Source organism: Anguilla rostrata, chromosome 10, assembly GCF_018555375.3.
Source record: "Anguilla rostrata isolate EN2019 chromosome 10, ASM1855537v3, whole genome shotgun sequence".
In the NCBI taxonomy this organism is placed as follows: domain Eukaryota; kingdom Metazoa; phylum Chordata; class Actinopteri; order Anguilliformes; family Anguillidae; genus Anguilla; species Anguilla rostrata.
Genome location: NC_057942.1, coordinates 28,112,444 through 28,129,878, shown reverse-complemented (window position 1 = coordinate 28,129,878; position 17,435 = coordinate 28,112,444). Strand labels below are relative to the sequence as shown.

The following is a 17,435-nucleotide window of genomic DNA, read 5'->3' as shown; positions in this document are numbered from 1 at the left end:
GGGAATTCCCGTGTCGTCTTGTTATTCACGTCAAAACATTTATATGATCATATTTAGTAAAATCAGTTCATCGTCAAAAAGATAACAGTTTAAACTTGAAGGGATATGAATTAGTATGAACCAGTTATTTATTTATTTATTTTTACAAAACGAAAAGGCTTGTATTTTTTTTTTTTTTGCTGCTTATAAAATATCTGGGAGGTAACTAGGGACACACCCCCAGTAATATAAGGATGAAATATAAATCAGAGCATGTATACCTAGCATTTTAGAGCATATTTCTGTCTATAAACAGGCCACCGTGACGTGCGACAAGCCGAAAAAATAGAACAGAAGCGAAAAACTACGCTTCAGTTCGCTTGTGTCGCGCGAGCTTCGCAGCCGGTACGCGACGCGTTCGCATCTGGTGGAGACGACGTCGCCCGCTGCCGTTGTAATAACAGTACTTCAACTACGCTTCAGTTACGCGCGTAATACGCGCGTAGTGCGCTCGCGGTCGATACGCGTGCGGTGGGTGCCCGGCTTAACACAAACGAGAACAGCAGCAACGCAGTCTATGGAAAAATACAAGCAGTAGTTAAGACAGTCAATGCACCTAAGTCACCTATGAAACAGCTACCTAGTTACAACCCTAAGCTTACAGTCATTTAAGAGATTACACGGAGGTAGGGAGGGATGGGGAGAGGTGCAGCCTGAAGAGGTGAGTCTTCAGTCGTCGCTTGAAATGGGTCAGTGTCTCAGCTGTTCTGACCTCCACGGGGAGGTCATTCCACCATCGTGGGGCCAGAACAGACAGGAGACGTGTTCTGGAAGTGCAGGTGCGAAGAGGGGGAGGTGCCAGGCGTCCTGAGGTAGCAGAACGGAGGGATCTGGCTGGCATGTAGGGTTTGAATATCTTGTGGAGGTATGCTGGGGCTGATCCCTTGACTGCCTGGTATGCTAGGACCAATGTTTTAAATGTGATGCGAGCTTTAACAGGCAGCCAGTGGAGGGTAGTGAGCAGGGGAGTGACGTGGGAGTGTCTGGGGAGGTTGAAGATCAGACAAGCTGCAGCGTTCTGAATGAGTTGCAAGGGTCTGATGGCAGATGCCGGTAGTCCAGCCAGAAGAGAGTTGCAGTAGTCCAGGTGGGATAGAACCATTGCTAGGACTAGGAGCTGGGTTGAGTAGGTGGTGAGAAAGGGGCGGATTCTCCGGATGTTATACAGGAAAAATCTGCATGCCCGGCTTACTGCTGCGATGTTCTTGGAGAGGGACAGCCTGTTGTCCATCACCACTCTAAGATTCTTGGCACAGGGTGATGATGTCACTAAGGTGTCCCCTAGGGAAATGGAAAAATCGAGGAGGGGAGAGGATAGAGCAGGAATAAAGATTAGGGTTAGGGTTGGGGTTGAGGGCCCTATTTAAGGTTGTCTGGGGGATCCAGACGATCAGTTTTCAAGAAGCCCTCGGCTTAACGCGAGAGATAAAAACCTAGCATGTGATGCTAGGCTTAGGGTGATTTGGTCTGCTTTTTTATTTTGTTAATTTATTTTTGCAGTGGTTATGGTTCTGTGCTGGGAAGCCGTTCCTGATAGCATTTGTGTCACCCTTCAGGTGGATGCTCGTCAGTTTCCTGTCACCGTCCACTTTAACAAGCGCACCCCCGTGGAGGACTACACTGGGGAGGCCTTCCGCAAGGTCTGCAAGATCCACCGCATGTTACCCCCTGGTGAGCTGCACTCCAAGCCTGAAATGAGGGAGCATGAATAGGCTAGTCAAATGGGTTTCGCTCATTTTCATTTGTGCTTTTCAATTATGAATTAAATGTTTGTGACCCAAAGTATTAATGTACAACATCTATCTGGTTTTTGGCCGTAATTGCTGAAAAAGTGAAAAAATTGTGAAAAGTTAAAACATCTAAATAGCACACTTTTCTCCATGCATTGAAAGAGTATTTTTAGGTGAGAAGCGCCAGCATGTTTTGGCCGTACGCCTTCATCAGGGTGTAGAAATGGTGTCAGTTCAACTGATCATTATATCACTAAAGGTGGAAGCCTAAAACACACCTGTAAGCAATCATCTCACCACTAAAACCAATTTTATTTAAACATGCTTATCCTTTAAGCAGATGATTAAAATTAAACATTTGTATGGAGACCAGCCCAAAATAGCCTTTAAAGGCATGCTAAGCAGGATTTTAGTTTGAAAATGTTATAAACATGGTGTGTTCAGTTTAGATTTTTTCACTTCGATTAATGGACCTTTCATCAGCACCTTGTTTTTGGTTGTGTTTTCTTACTACGTTATAAACTCACAATTACTGTCTTGCCTGTCTGAAGATACGGTAACCTTTGTGTTTTGTTACATGTTTATATTTGTATTATGCCGTTTTTTAAGTGTGAATTCTTGTCCTTTTTTTGTCGTTATTGTTTAACGAAGCCTGAAATATTTCTGTGTTCAGGGGGGATTTTGCTGTTTCTCACTGGCCAAGCAGAGGTTCATTCTGTCTGCTGGAGGCTGAGGAAAGCCTTTCCCTTCCGGCCCAACAGCACTGAGACAGGTCAGGCTGGCTCTGGCATCACCACTTCAGTTTGGGGGCCCGCAGTGAAAAGACATGCCTTTTATTTCTCCCTTTTTATAAAAAAACATTCAAAAATGTTTCCACTGGTTTATCTTTACTTAATATTGTGTTGTACATGAGGAATTCTAAATTGCAGTAGTGATTCTAAGTGCCTCCTTATATGCGAATGTGAACTGTCATTGTAAGAGCTAAGCAAAAAAACTTGAGGGGATATTGTAGTTCAACATTGTGATATATTGTTTTCTGTTCAGAGAAAAACGAGCAGGACAATTCTGAGGAGATGAGGCAGTTCAAGAAGGCCAAACAGAAGAAGACTGTGGTGTGTACTAGTATCTGGATGTCTTTTAAATGCCTGTGTAATGGCTTGCAGCATCAACCATTTGAGATGGCTTAACTCTCTTGAGTGAGCTGCCTTGTATGGATGTTTTTCTTCTCTAGTCCCTGCCCCGTATTGACCTGGACAATTACTCGGCACTGCCAGTGGACGAGGGGGATGAGGATCGGCAAGCTGGGATTGGTGATGAGGAGGAAGGCTCCGACCTGGACCTGGAGTTGGGGGACGACCCAGGAGACTCAGGTGAGACAATACTGAGGACATGTTGATGTTTCGGACAACACTCATTGAAACGATGGAACGGCTATTCCAAGTCCCTTAATTTGGGCAACAGAGGTTGAGAGTTGAAATTAATTTATTTTCTCGTTGTATTTCTCTTGGATATACCATTTACTCATCTGCCACTAGGGTAGCTATTTTACTCAGGGCTACCATTTTGATTATTAGTTCATTTCTTTCCAGTACTTGCCTGTAACAGGCATTTCAGCTTGCACTTGTGAATGAAGGACTGGGCAAGCTCAGTCAGTGAAGGTGCTCTCCACAGCCTGAGGCCTTGAAACTAGTATTTCAAAGCGGGTCATTTAAATACTTGGTGGGTTTGGATGCCAGGACGATTCATTTGGAGCGGGTTCATCAATAACACTGCTAGCGTGAGACAGGTAAAATAACCAAGACAAAAAATTTAAATACTTGGTGGGTTTGGATGCCAGGACGATTCATTTGGAGCGGGTTCATCAATAACACTGCTAGCGTGAGACAGGTAAAATAACCAAGACAAAAAATAGGACAGACAAAAATAAGGGAAAGGATCTAACAGAGTATTAGTTATTAATCCCTTTTCATCTTTGAGGGCTTTGTTGATTGATTGGCTGTTGTACGCTGTTAGTTTCATTAATAAGTTGGCTGATACACCCTCAGTTTCACTTTATTAAGTGCTTGTTGTTTCCCTTGTCTTGCCTTGTGGTCAGAAGAGAAACCCGACTCTTCACTTCCCCTCTACGTCCTCCCACTGTACTCTCTCCTGGCTCCTGAACAGCAGGCCAAGGTGAGTGTGGCATTGCTCTTTCTCGCCTATTAACATTAAAGCTTTTGTAGTTTGTGACATGGAATCGGACATCCTTTTCAGTTCAGAGAAGTTAGCTTTGAGCGCAGAACACACCATGCAATGCAATCTTAGAAAGCAGCCAGTTGGTGTTGAAGTGGAGAGAACGGCTTCAAGCAAAGAGTTTGCACGCACAGGTCTTTCGTCCGCCACCGACCGGCACCCGACTGTGTGTGGTGTCCACCAACGTGGCTGAGACCTCCCTGACCATCCCAGGCATCAAGTACATAGTGGACTGCGGCCGCGTCAAGAAGCGTTACTACGACCGCGTCACCGGCGTCTCCTACTTCAAAGTCACCTGGACTTCCCAGGCCTCAGCCAATCAGAGAGCAGGGCGAGCAGGCCGCACGGAGCCTGGCCACTGCTACAGGTAAGGAGTCTAATGGTGTCACAGAGAGCTCTGTCACCGGCTGCGGCAGCACTCATATTTAACATGTGCTCAGTCCACAAACACTCTTCCCCCTCTGGTAACAAGTTTTAGCAAGTCGCGTTAGCGGCTAACTATTCCCCTCATACACACCAACACAGCCACGTCAACATACTACAAATGTGCTGCGCATCCAAAAATAAAATATGTCACACACGCACACATAATTTTTCAGTTTAAAATTTTTATTTACATATGTGTCATGTCATGGTAGCGTGCTGTTTGTCATTCGGGGAAGGGATTTGGCAGACGTAAGGAATAGACCACCACACATTATGCACAAAAGGTCTAAATGGTTACTTTGACTGCTGATTAAAAAAATTTTTAAATAGGTAGACTGAATTGTTATGTAATCAGCAGTGGTTCTATGTTCGCCCAGTGGCTTTGTGTGGTAATAAAATGCGAATGGGGTAATTCATTTGTTATTGATGAGGCTGTTTGTGTGTGTGTGTGTGTGTGTCTGTCTGTCTGCCCGCCCGTCTGTGCATTTGTGTGTCAGGCTGTACTCCTCTGCAGTTTTTGGGGATTTTGAGGAATTCTCTGCTGCAGAGATCACACGTCGACCCGTAGATGAACTGGTCCTGCAGATGAAAGATCTTAACATTGAAAAGGTGAATGTTGCTTTTTCCAATCGCTTTTTTAAAACAATCTAAATCTTCCGGATACGTGCTATTTGTCTTTAGGTCTATCTGATCCTTCCCTTTATTTTTCTATAAATTCAGACTTCTGAAGAGGCACATTACTGAAGCAAATTAAAACCAGCTGAATCCATTAATTCCTCATATTTTATATTGTCACATTTCAGATGAATTGTTCATCTAGCTCTTGATGGTTAATGAGCCAATAAGTCATTTTCAGCATTCAACTTAAACCTGTTAAAGTGGTGTTTGAAAAAGAAATTGAACCACGTGACATAATTTGATGGCTTTTATTGATAAGCTTTTCCGTATAAAATGAAAATTAGACTAGGCCAAATTTTTGCCAAGGGACTGAGATAATAACAAGTAGGGATGTAAGTAAGTTGCTCGTTATTATTCGGATTTGGGAAAAAAAAAAAAAGTCAGCTCCATGTCGAGTTCTCATAGCCTCCATCTAACGTTATATGGAGGTAGGGAGGGAGGGTTGAGCGAGCGAGCGAGCGAGCGGCGGCGGCACCAGTTACACACACCAATAAACTTTGAGCCACTGCGCTGCAAAACGTGTAATAAATAAGTTCTATGCGCCAGCCATTATGTTTCTTCAAATCGATTCATGTCATTATGGATGGCCACTAGATAAAAATGCCCATTCTGTTTGCAACATAGGACTTTGATTTCACTAACTAGTCGTTTCATTTACTACACATTATTGAAAAGTGATCGGTATATTCTATAGTCGCCCCCACCAAGTCAGCGCACAGCAGGCAGTGGGCTGAGAGCTGACTGTTCCCGGCTATCACTCAGGGAAACTCTCGCATCGAGGAAGAGGTGCGGGAGCTAGCGAGACACAAGCCTGGTGTGGCAATGCCCGCAACCTATACATCAAAATCAAGCGTAGAGCCTGTAGTTTTTAGCTGTATGTGTTCATTTCCTCCATTAAAAAAACCCAGTCGAAATATTGAAAAAAACAACGTTTTACCTTGTATTTCAGTCAATATTCATCCGTTTAAGATGTAACATGCTGTATGTATCAGTTATAGGTCTTGGCTATAATGAACATGAAATCCATTCATGGTAACAGAATTTTCCAACAGGCAAAAAAAAAATGTTCAAGTTAAAGGGGGGGTGCTGTGGTTCAGACAGCTCATAAAACTTAGTTTAGTTAAAAATAAAAAGAGAGAGATGAAAAGTACAGTATGAGGATGTAGAAATATATTTCATAATTAATTATATGCCATTGCATTGCCAATGAATATTAGGTTAGGAAATACAACGTTTGCCTGATTTAACGTGACTTCCGGTATAAACCATGCCCACTCCCTGTCTTCTTTACGAATACAGATACAGATAATTATGTTAGTTGAACAGATACAGATACAGATAATGACGTCTCTGCACACCCCTAATAGCAAGAGTCTTGCAACATGTGCTGGTATCGTATTGCAGGTAAAGTTTTTGGTGTCGTAATGCTTCGGCGCAGTGTGTGTGATGTCGTGCTTCGTTTCCGCTCAGGTGGTGAACTTTCCTTTTCCCACGCCTCCCTCTGGCGAGGCCCTGATTGCTGCGGAGCAGCTGCTGCTGGCCCTGGGTGCGCTGGAGGAGCCGCTGCAGACGGGACGGTGGGCTTGGGCTGGGAACCGTCCCTTTCGTTTCTCGCCGCCATTTTGCAGTTTTGTATTGACTCTTTGCGGATTCATAAATTTTCAGTCGAGGAATTGAACGAGACCGTCGGTCCACTGCTTTGTGGCTGTCAGGTCCGCATGTGATTATCTACAGACCCTTGTTTGCCTGTTTTCTGCACATTTAGGATTGCACTGCTTTGCAAAGCTTCAGACCTCTAGTGCAGGGAAGCTCAAAATGTGGTCCAGGTCCTTAAAGACAGAAGATGCCCAATGTGATTCAAGCCAGCTTGATAAAAGCCAGCTGGCCCAAACTAAGGAACACTGGAGCACATGGAATAAGTCCAGTTAGGCTAATTCAGAACATGACTTTCTTTTAAAATAATAGATGTACGTAAGAAGCTTCATACACTGGTGATATGGCCTTTCTGAAGCTGTTTTTACATTAGCCTAATTGGTTATGAAAGGCCACACTCAAATAGTATTCATGCGCTAAGCATTGAAATATTTGTTGCAGAAGTACAGTACGTACTTTGCATCTGGGCATTTTAATATTATATCGGTGGCTAAACACTCTCAAGCACAAAACCATGGGCATGCCTGCTGTAGTGACACCGCCATGAGAGTATCTGATTTCTCTTCTGCAGGCTGAAGGCAATGGAAAAGGCACGCCTCAGCTGTCCCATAACCCCTCTGGGCCGGGCCATGGCCTCCTTCCCCGTAGCGCCCCGCTACGCCAAAATGCTGGCGCTGGGGAAACAGCAGGACTGTCTGCCCTATGTCATCACCTTGGTGGCGGCCATGACGGTCAGGGAGCTCTTCGAGGACTTGGAGAGGTTGGTGGCGCTCAGGTTCTCGCTGAAGGGTTCAAGCGGTAAAGAATGTAATGATGAATTTTTGTTAGCACTTACCGCTCTTCTCATTTCCTCTGTTCCTCTCCTCATTATTAAGAATTCTAAACTAGCCTCACTCTCTCCTTCTCTCTCTCCCTCTCCTCCCCCCCCCCCCCCAGGCCTGCAGGGAGCGAGGAGGAGAACTCCAAACTGGCCCAGAGGAGAGCTCGTCTGGCCCAGATGAGGCGGCTGTGGGCAGGGCAGGGGGCCTCGCTGCAGCTGGGGGACCTCATGGTCATGCTTGGTAAGATACTGGGACCAGAAGCCATGGGAAAGGTTTCCTACATCTTCCATGGAATCCTCCGTGAAATTATTATGGAAAGCGTATTATTGTTGGTAACTGTCCACAGCAATTAAATACAACTTAACAAATTTTACAACTTGTACAAATTAACTTAACTTGTACTAATTGCACTATAAATATAACAAATTGACCATGAATTTGTGTATTATGGTAATAATAGCTTGACATCCAGAATGCTGAACACTTAGAGGGGAGTATGGGTTCAAGGTGTGGCGTAATGGAGGGATGTGTCCTCCTGTCTGCACAGGTGCAGTAGGAGCCTGTGAGTTCTCTGGCTGCACCCCCAAGTTCTGCGAGCAGAACGGGCTACGCTACAAAGCCATGCTGGAGATCCGTCGCCTGAGGGGACAGCTCACCACAGCAGGTGACCACCCAGGCAAACCGTTTCACAACATTGCCAATTATCTTTGGTTTTCTTCACTGTCACCCTTTCTCACAGTAAGGTGAAAAACAGGAAGCATACTGTTATGGTGGAACATTTAGTGTTGTTAGTGATTCAGTGCAACCACTTTTTAAAAGCCACACTCCTCCAGTGCAATGGAATTATTAAAAGCAGCTTATTTTTTCTGTAGAAGCTATTTGAGCTTTTGGATTAAGTCTTATGATTTATAGGAATGTTATACACGATTCTATAAACTGCTTTGCAGAGGCAGAATTAACGGGGGTGTCGTGGGTGTGGCGCACACATATGAGCAGCCGTGGGGGTCGCTGAAGTGCCCAAACATAGCCACTAACTTAGGCCTAATTCATAAAAAACATTGTTCAATGAATGCTGACAGCATTGTGTATCCTCTCGCATTAGATCCTGCATTAAAATTGTTGTTGTAATATGTAGTTGCAAGAAAAGGTTTGTTAACCCTTAGGACTTACTTGGATTTCTGCCTTAATTAGTCATACTGTGGTCTGATATTCATCTAAGTCACAATAATAGACAACAATCTGCTTACACTCATAGCAAGCAAATAATTGTACTTCTTGTTTAGTTTGGAAAAAGTATGTGAATCCCCAGTCTAATGACAAAGCTAATTGGAGTCTGATGGTTCCAACCAATGAGGTGAGGTTGGAGGTGCCCTGCTCTTTGAAAAGACCCACAAATTTTGCCTACTGACTGATTCTGCTGTTCTCAAGAAACATCTGTTCAAGTAAACCATTCCCTCAAAACATTTTTCACAGGACCTTTAAAGAAGAACAGTAAAGATGCATAAAGCTGGCAAAGGCTACAGAAGTATTTCTGAAGGCCAGGGGGTCTTCATCAGTCCACAATAAGCAAGTTGTCTACAAATGGGGGAAATTCTGCTACTCTCCCTAGTAGTGTGCATCCTGAAAAGATCACAGAAAGAGTGCAGTATGTAATACTGAAGGAGATCAAAAAGAACCCTAGGGTAACAGCAAAGGACCTGCAGAAATTTGTTCATTTGTCCAAAATAAGAAAAGCTAAACAAGAATGGTATTGAAGGGAGGACTCAAGAGGAATCCTCTACTCTCCAAAAGGCCATTGCTGCAAGCCTCAAGTTTGCAAAACGTTCCACATCGCTTCTGGGACTTCTATGGATGGATGAAACAAAAGTTAAACTTTTTTGCAGAAATGTACAACACTATGTTTGGAGGAGAAAAGCACTGCTAACCTACACTGAAACTTCATCCCAATTGTGAAGCATGATGGAGGGAGCATCATGGTTTGGGGCTGCTTAGCTGCCTCTGGGCCTGAACAGCTTGCAGTCATTGAGGGAACAAAGAATCCAAAATTGTACCCAGAAATTTGACTGGACAGTGTCAGGATAGCAGTTCCTTCACCCAAAGCTTAATAGAAGTTAGGTGATACCACAAGACAGTGAACCAAAACACATGAGTAAATCAACAACAGAATGGTTTAAACATTCATGTTTAAGAATGGCCAAGTCAGAGTCCTGACCTTAACCCAAGTGAGATGCTGTGGAATGACCTGAAAGGGGCTGTTGCAAGAGATCCAAGAAGTATCAACTGAAGCAGTTTTGTAAAGAGGAATGGTCTGAAGTTTCTCCTAACCATTGTGCAAGTCTGATCAGCAGCTGTAGGAAACATTTGGTGGAGGTTATTGCTGCTAAAGAGGTCCTACCAGTTACTAGATAAAAGGGTTCACATACTTTTTCAATAAAGACATGAAAAGTACAATTGATTGTGTGTTATTAGTTTAAGCAGAATGTGTTTGTCTATTATTGTTACTTAAATGAAGATCAGACCACATGTAATGAGTAATTAATGCAAAAATCCAGATAATTCCAAAGGGTTCACAAACGTTTTCTTAAAATGATATATTTGCAAATCAGAGTTGACGTTGAAACAGTTTATTGCATCTTTAAAAAAAGACTTGTCTTCCTTTGCCTTGTTCTAAGTGTGATACTCTATTTCTCATTATGCCTCGCACCCATATGTATGACAGGTTAGCTCTGCACCTGCTCCAGAGTCCAGTGAACTCCTGTGGTAACCGTCTCTCCCACCCATTATTTTTTAGTAAACGCTATTTGCCCCGAGGCAGCAGTGTTCCTGGATGCCAAAATGGCACCCCCTACAGAGGGGCAGGTGAGGTACCTGCGACAGATCGTGTTGGCTGGGCTTGGCGATCACCTAGCACGCCGGGTTCAAGTTGAAGAGCTGCTGGACCCTAAGTGGAGGAACGGGTACAAGGTGAGGGCAGCTAATCACATCCTGAGACAGGGCATTCTTTCACCTGGCAACCTCACTTTCAGCAAGCGGGAGAAATTCTATTGTCTGATCTTAAAACCATTATGAAACATTAAATTGTTGATTAGTTTTCACTGTTGAACTAATAAAAGGGTATTTCAGCGCTAATAATAAACTCTGAAAATTAACCTTGTAGATTTTTTTTTTTTTAGATTCATCTATTTATATAACTTCAAACATGGCATCTCAAACTTGGGTTTAAAGGGGTATTCCACAGCAAGACAGCCTTCATTTAACAGATCAAGGGTTAACTGATTATGTCTGTCTTTGTGACTGCCCACAACAATCTCTGAACAGAGATTGGCAGCAAAAGCTGTGAATTTGCTTGAGGTATTCATCATAATAGCATGCACCTCTACCCTTTCTCATTTTTAAAGAACTAAAATTGGTGGTTAGATGTAGGAGAAGGCACTAACCAAATTAACGTCAGAGTGATTTGGGGTGGCTGTTGTTCTAACTGTCAGCAGTATTAGCTTGCGATTGTGAGCTAGCTTGCTCTTATTATTAATTATATTTGTTAAGTACTTATTATATAGCCTATAATGATTAAGAAATGATAATGACGTAGAGATAACTACGACGTGATATTGTTCAACAAGGCCTACTGCATGTTTGGTTCAGCCATCTTTCTCAAATGCTTCTCTGTATTCAGACCCCACTATTGGACGAGCCAGTGTTCATTCACCCCTCATCAGCTCTGTTCAAGACTCTGCCAGAGTTTGTGGTGTACCAAGAAGTTATGGAGACCTCCAAGATGTACATGAGAGGTATCTGATTCTGATTCTGATGGCACACTGAAACACTCATTCCTTTGCTTTGAACTGGTGGATGGCCACTGCGGGAGTTTGCATGTTCCTTGAAAATTCTTATAAGTTAAAAAAGAAGAAATTCTCCAATGAAAAGGTTCAGTTCTAGAAAATAACCATGTTTGGACAGTGATGTGAAGTGTATGTGATCTGTCTGTAATTTGGATAAGAATCCAGATATAGCTCAAAATGGTTGGAGTTTAGATTAGGACTGCAGGACCTGACACGGGGACAGCATTCCTTTTCAGGCATCTCAAAGCAATTTTTATTGATTTGCTGATGCAAACGACGCTAACAATATAGCCTTCTGCACAGTCTTCAGTGGTTCTTGAATTTGTTTGCTTGACAGAATAAAGGGAGGAGGAAAGGATCCTAAAATGACGTGGTCATCGAATTGGTGGCATAGATAATTGCTGGCATCCTGTGGAGCAAATTTGGTGAATTATTTGTCTTGTCCTGTTCAGTGGTGTCTGCGGTGGACCGTGACTGGATCCCTCAACTTCTGCCCATGTACTGCCATTTTGGGAAACCTCTGGAGACCCCTGCCCCAAGAATCTGCCCTGACAGTGGAAGAGTCCGGTGCCACCGTGAAAGCACCTTCTGTACGTTAGCACAGCCACAGCCATTTATTCTCAGCTGTGTTGCACTTATGACATCATCCCCGACGTATGGGTTGTCTGCATTGCAGTAGCTGTGACTCACGCAGCTGTCGATTTTTTTAAACCTAGTTTCACGTTAAAATTATATTAACTCACAATCTGAAATGCTGCAAACCCAGCGTAGTAGTTTCCTTTTTATTTAAATAGTTGAAATGCATGAGATGTTGGAATCTTGGTGTGTGAGTCAGAGATTGCTCCACAGTGTGTGAGTTTAACATCTGATGCATGACACTTAAGGGCTCTGTGTTTTAAATGAACTATCCAGTTTAATCTCGGAGATACGGACCTCTGAATTATGGACTGAATGAGCAACCTAATTGCTATGAAATGTGTATTCATTATAACTTGATAAATGGATGCTTGCTATTTTCAATTGAGAGACATACTAGAAAACTCGTATGTCAAGTTTTCTGAAAGCAAAGAACCATTCTATGCCCTGTTTGGTGCAAAAATCTGTGTTTTGTGAATTTAGCATACGATAATAGCGCTGCTATTAATGAGTTAACATGGCAGGTAACTGTCTCCGCCTGCACTGGTGGTTCATATTTTCAGTGGCCGCCATGTTATTTGTATGTTGCCAACCCTTGAGTCACTCAAACCTTCGTTCTCCATCCACAGTTCGAGTTGGCTGGCAGCTCCCTGCTGTAGAGGTGGATTACCCAGAAGGCCTTGAGCGCTACAAATTGTTTGCCAAGTTCCTGCTGGAGGGACAGGTACTGTAAAGGAATGGTGGTGCTAATTAATGTATGTATGGGCAACTGCTGATCTGTTCCTAACAAACAATGAATAATGCATTTGAATTTGAATTTTGGATACTAACCTGTCAAACCACTTGCTTGGTTATGACATGAAATTGTGAAAGGATTTATGACAGGGTTCAAATTCCATGTATAACACTAAGTAACTAATCTGACTAAAAATAATGGAATTGAATAGGCTTAACCATATAAGATACCAGCACAGGATGAGGTATTAACTTGTGCTGTTTGTTTTAGGTATGTCCAAAGCTGGGGTCTCATGCCAGTTGTTTGCTCTCGAGTCCCTCTACTATGCTGAAGACCTGGGCTAAGTAAGGATGCTCCCAGAAGTCAGAGATTTGTTTGTGCAGTACTCAGTGGACCCATTTCCTTGGCTCTGAGGCCCATCTGAACGCCAGCCCTGCCCTGACTGCAGTGTCCCTTGCTGTTTTTCAGGCTGCAGCCCCGTACTGAGGCCCTGCTGGGGGCACTGGTGTCTGAGAAGGCAGACTGCAAAGCAGCTCTGCTGTCAGCATGGAAGAAGAATGAGAAGTGTAAGTGACACCTTCTGTCACAGGTTTTAGTTTATGCTGCATCCCTACACCTTACAAGCTCTGAAGAGATTCTGTCTTCTATTCCCAAAGACTAAAGTGACTTGCCAGAGACTTCCGAATGTACAACTCGAAACCAGATGAAGAAATGTATGTGACAAATATTCACGTCTAATCTAAAGACAAGGCTCAACTCCCTTAATGAAAATAACAAAGATTACAGACATGGACAAGTTGCAGTCACACAAGAAAGGAATGAAAGAAAACCAAACCACAGCGTGTGGGCGGCAGTGTAGTATAATGGTTAAGGAGTTGGTCTTGTAACCTAAAGGACACAGGTTTGATTCCCTGCTGTTGTACCCTTGAACAAGGTACTTAACCTGCATTGCTCCAGTATATATCCAGCTGTACAACTGGATACGATGTAAGTCGCTCTGGATAAGAGCGTCTGCTAAATGCCTGTAAACTAAACTAAACAGCGTGTTTGTCCCAAAGTAATCCAAGGATATGTCAAGACCAAATTTCAAAAACCAAAAGCCAGCATAATATTCCAAAAGAACCAGAGGTGAAATGTAGAATGCCAGATCTAGATGGAAGACTTGGATGCCATCTTCCAGCTAACAGTTAACATCTGACTTGCCAAGTTGCTTAAACTAAAATAAAGGTGCACGTTTTATCTACTGAAAGAGAGGGGGACTCACAACCCCCTCTTCTCTTGGCTTGTGCATGCTTAATTAATGATCTGAGAGGATGTAAGTAGTACAGGTTTCTTCCCTTTTATATAAATTACTGGTTCAGGTCAATTTACAATACAGTACATCTTTTTAAGGTTATAGGTCAATGAACCCTCTCCCAGTGAGCATTATGTTGACGTTACTTATTAAGGATTTTCTAATCTTTTTGGGAAGGTCAACTTTGGCTATTATGGGAATGTTTGTGAGCCACTATGTGGAGACACGAAATCAAGCAATAATTAAACCACATTACAAATCAGCAGTGACCATGTGACTTCCACTCTGTTCTTGTATGGCCTACCAAGAATGCCCAACATAGTGACTGTAGGTATATTAACCAATTTTTAAGGTATAGAATTGTATGAGTATGAGGACTGCCAACATGGGGTTTCCCAGGCCCACACTCACACACTCACACACACATTCACACTTCAAATGGCTACCCCCACAGTGCCTGCTTTGTGTCTTATCTCTAGGCCACTATAGCTGCTTTTCCACTGCATGGTACCGGCTCGACTCGACTCGACTCTACTCAATTTTTTTGGTTTTTCATTGGGCAAAAGTTGTGGATAGTACCTGGTACTTTTTTGGTATCACCTGTCGAGGTTCCAAGTGAGCTGAGGCGATACCAAAAGGTGATGTAAAAACACTGCAGACCACCGATTGATCAGAGCAACGGATTTCATGCGGCGCCGCCAATGACGACTAGCTACATTGACGGGGGTACTATCTGCAGTGGAAAACGAAGTACCTGGTACCAAAAGCGAGTAGAGTCGAGTCGAGTGGAGGCGAGCCAGTACCATGCGGTGGAAAAGCGGCTTATGGCTGACTGCTTTGAAGCTTCCCAGGGCTGAGAACAAGTCAAATGGTGAATTCAGTGTCTGATGTACATTCATTTAAAATACCCCCCATTCAAAACTATAAAGAGCAGCTCAGAATAATGAGCTCACTTGCATATTTGATCTCCAGGCTTTTTGTGGCTCATCATCACTGCTGTTAATGCCACCAACTAGCAGATGTTTAGAGTTGAAAGGAAGGCTTTGTCTCATTTGTCAGTTTGTATATCTGTGGATTACTGATCACCCTGAAGCATTGCTCTCATTTGTCTTTGCAGATTTGCTGGCACCTTACTGCCAATGGCTTCCTGAAGCCAAACACCAGGAAGTGGCTAAGAACTGGCCACCTGTCTGACCAGGTGGCTAACTGACCACGTCCAGCGAGTCACCTGCCGGCATCTCTTCAACTGCTCATCTCCCGAGTGGCCACACATCCTGTTGGGAAATGAGGCCAAAGTCGTCCATGCATTCTGGCTTTTTGTACTGTTGTTTTCAGCAGTTTGTGGGGGCTCAGTGTACTGCTGATCAGCTGGCTCCTTTTGCATTGTTGCCTGAAGGGTTTGTAGTATCGCTCTTTTGTTACTACCTTTTTAACCATTGAAAATTGCAATGATCCTGCCAGCACCATCTTAATGAGAATTTCTGAATGTTTGGTCTTTGTAAGACGTTTTACCATCTGTAAATAGAATGTATTCTGCTTAAAAATAATGATGAAATTTGCATTAAGTGCATTGATTTCAGGTTATACTAAAATAATGAGCATTTACATTCCAATTAGGAATTTATCAGATGCTCTTGTCCAGATCTACTTGCACAGCTTACATTTTTACATACAGTCCATTCATACAGCTTGATATTTAGTGGTGCATTTCAGGTTAAATTCCTTGTTCAAGAATACAACAGCAGTGCCCCATCTGGAAATGGAACATGCATGTTCACTTGCATGTTCCAGCTTGATATTAGAAAGTAAAACCGCTCAGTATGTGGAAGTCCTCATAAATTCACTTTACATAAACTGCTTTAGTTAGTGGATGATACAGAAGTTAACACATTGCATCATATTTTAATTAATCCATTGAAACAAAGTGTATTGCAGTTGTGTAAGCAGGGGATACGTTGGGCTAGAATCATCCACAACAGCTGTCCAACCTCTTCAGTAAATAAAATTGTCCTTGAATTTGACCAGTCGCTTTACAGATGATGAAAATTTGCAACATGACTTCCAAACTAATCTATTTGAATCTCCTGTCATTCTGTACTTTTTGGATACGTTGTTTCACCAAAACACTGAGTTGTATAAAGCAGTGCTTTAAGCAAGGAATTAGTCACACCGCTCCAGTTCCCAGGCATTACAGATTTCTGCCTTCTTAGGTGACACGAAGACACTTAGGTGTCTTCATTTCACAGATTTTGAGGCAGAATTCAATGTATCCTTATTTAAGACCATTCCATAAATCCGTGTGATCAAAAACGTCTTGGGTTGATTAAAAAGGGACACCAACTGAGAGATGCATTGGTGTTTGTGATTAAATGTAAGGGCAACCGTTGTAAAGGTTTTCTTTTGTGGCTTTTTAATTGGCTAATTACGCAGTGACTAAATATTTAATTCACAAGATACTGAGCAAGCGGATCAAACGACCCATCACAAAACGACCACTGACTCCATAGGCAGTGCTACCTGGGTAACAAGGCAGCTGCCCAAGTTGGAGTCAAATGAATCCACAGTTTTAAACCTTGTGGTCTCACTCTGTTGAAAGGGTAGTTCACTTTCTATATTTTTATTATTTCTGTTTTAGTGTAAATTTTCAGTTGGGCCAGACAGTTTGTGTGTGTGACAAAGGATATTTTAGATCAACTACATGGCCAAAAGTATATGGACACTCAGACATCATACCCATATGTGCTTGTTGAACATCTCATTCCAAAACCATGGGCATTAATATAGAGTTGGTCCCCACCTTTGCTGCTATAACTGCCTCCACTCTTCTAGGCTTTCCACCAAATTTTGGAGCATAGCTTTGGGGATTTGCTTCCATTCAGCCACAAGGGCATTAGTGATGTTGGGCTTTAATATTATTACTATTCATTTATCCCTGTACTGTCCATGGGAGGGTTTAATTGGGAGGGGTGAGGGGAAATATATTTTGTGTTCAATGCATGTTTGCACAATTATTCATCCAGAAAACACAATACGAATATTGTTTAAACAAAGGGATCCCCTACCTCTCAAATTCCAGTTCAGTGTTGCTTAGAAGTGATGTCAGGATGTACACTGAAAAATGCTTCAACTACAATGCTGTCCTATGCATTTTTAGTTTGAAGGCCATTCATAAACTATAATATTCACTTCTAGGATGGGGAATATCTACAATTCCACACAATATTAAACATATTAAAAGCATCTTGCAATAAAGGGTCTCTTTTATTGAGAAAGTTGACAACTAACGTGTTATTGATTGATGGCCTCCTCTATTTAATGACCCGTTTTAAATACCATTTATTTTATCCCAGT

The 17,435-nt window shown here is 42.7% G+C and overlaps 1 protein-coding gene across 3 annotated transcripts in view; it reads left to right on the top strand.

The window, feature by feature from the left end:
- Positions 1-16,158, top strand: part of dhx37 (DEAH (Asp-Glu-Ala-His) box polypeptide 37) — a 29,022-nt gene extending 12,864 nt beyond the window's left edge. For all 3 annotated transcript variants that reach the window (XM_064296330.1, XM_064296327.1, XM_064296329.1), the window contains exons 11-28: positions 1,596-1,710; positions 2,443-2,541; positions 2,814-2,881; positions 3,001-3,139; positions 3,865-3,941; positions 4,136-4,368; positions 4,925-5,036; positions 6,576-6,682; positions 7,330-7,518; positions 7,695-7,819; positions 8,127-8,243; positions 10,371-10,543; positions 11,253-11,367; positions 11,871-12,008; positions 12,684-12,778; positions 13,061-13,134; positions 13,259-13,356; positions 15,202-16,158. In XM_064296330.1, the coding sequence (XP_064152400.1) occupies positions 1,596-1,710; positions 2,443-2,541; positions 2,814-2,881; positions 3,001-3,139; positions 3,865-3,941; positions 4,136-4,368; positions 4,925-5,036; positions 6,576-6,682; positions 7,330-7,518; positions 7,695-7,819; positions 8,127-8,243; positions 10,371-10,543; positions 11,253-11,367; positions 11,871-12,008; positions 12,684-12,778; positions 13,061-13,134; positions 13,259-13,356; positions 15,202-15,278 (2,151 nt within the window). In that variant the 3' untranslated portion in view covers positions 15,279-16,158. The remainder of the gene's footprint in view (positions 1-1,595; positions 1,711-2,442; positions 2,542-2,813; positions 2,882-3,000; positions 3,140-3,864; positions 3,942-4,135; positions 4,369-4,924; positions 5,037-6,575; positions 6,683-7,329; positions 7,519-7,694; positions 7,820-8,126; positions 8,244-10,370; positions 10,544-11,252; positions 11,368-11,870; positions 12,009-12,683; positions 12,779-13,060; positions 13,135-13,258; positions 13,357-15,201) is intronic.
- Positions 16,159-17,435: the final 1,277 nt, after the last annotated feature.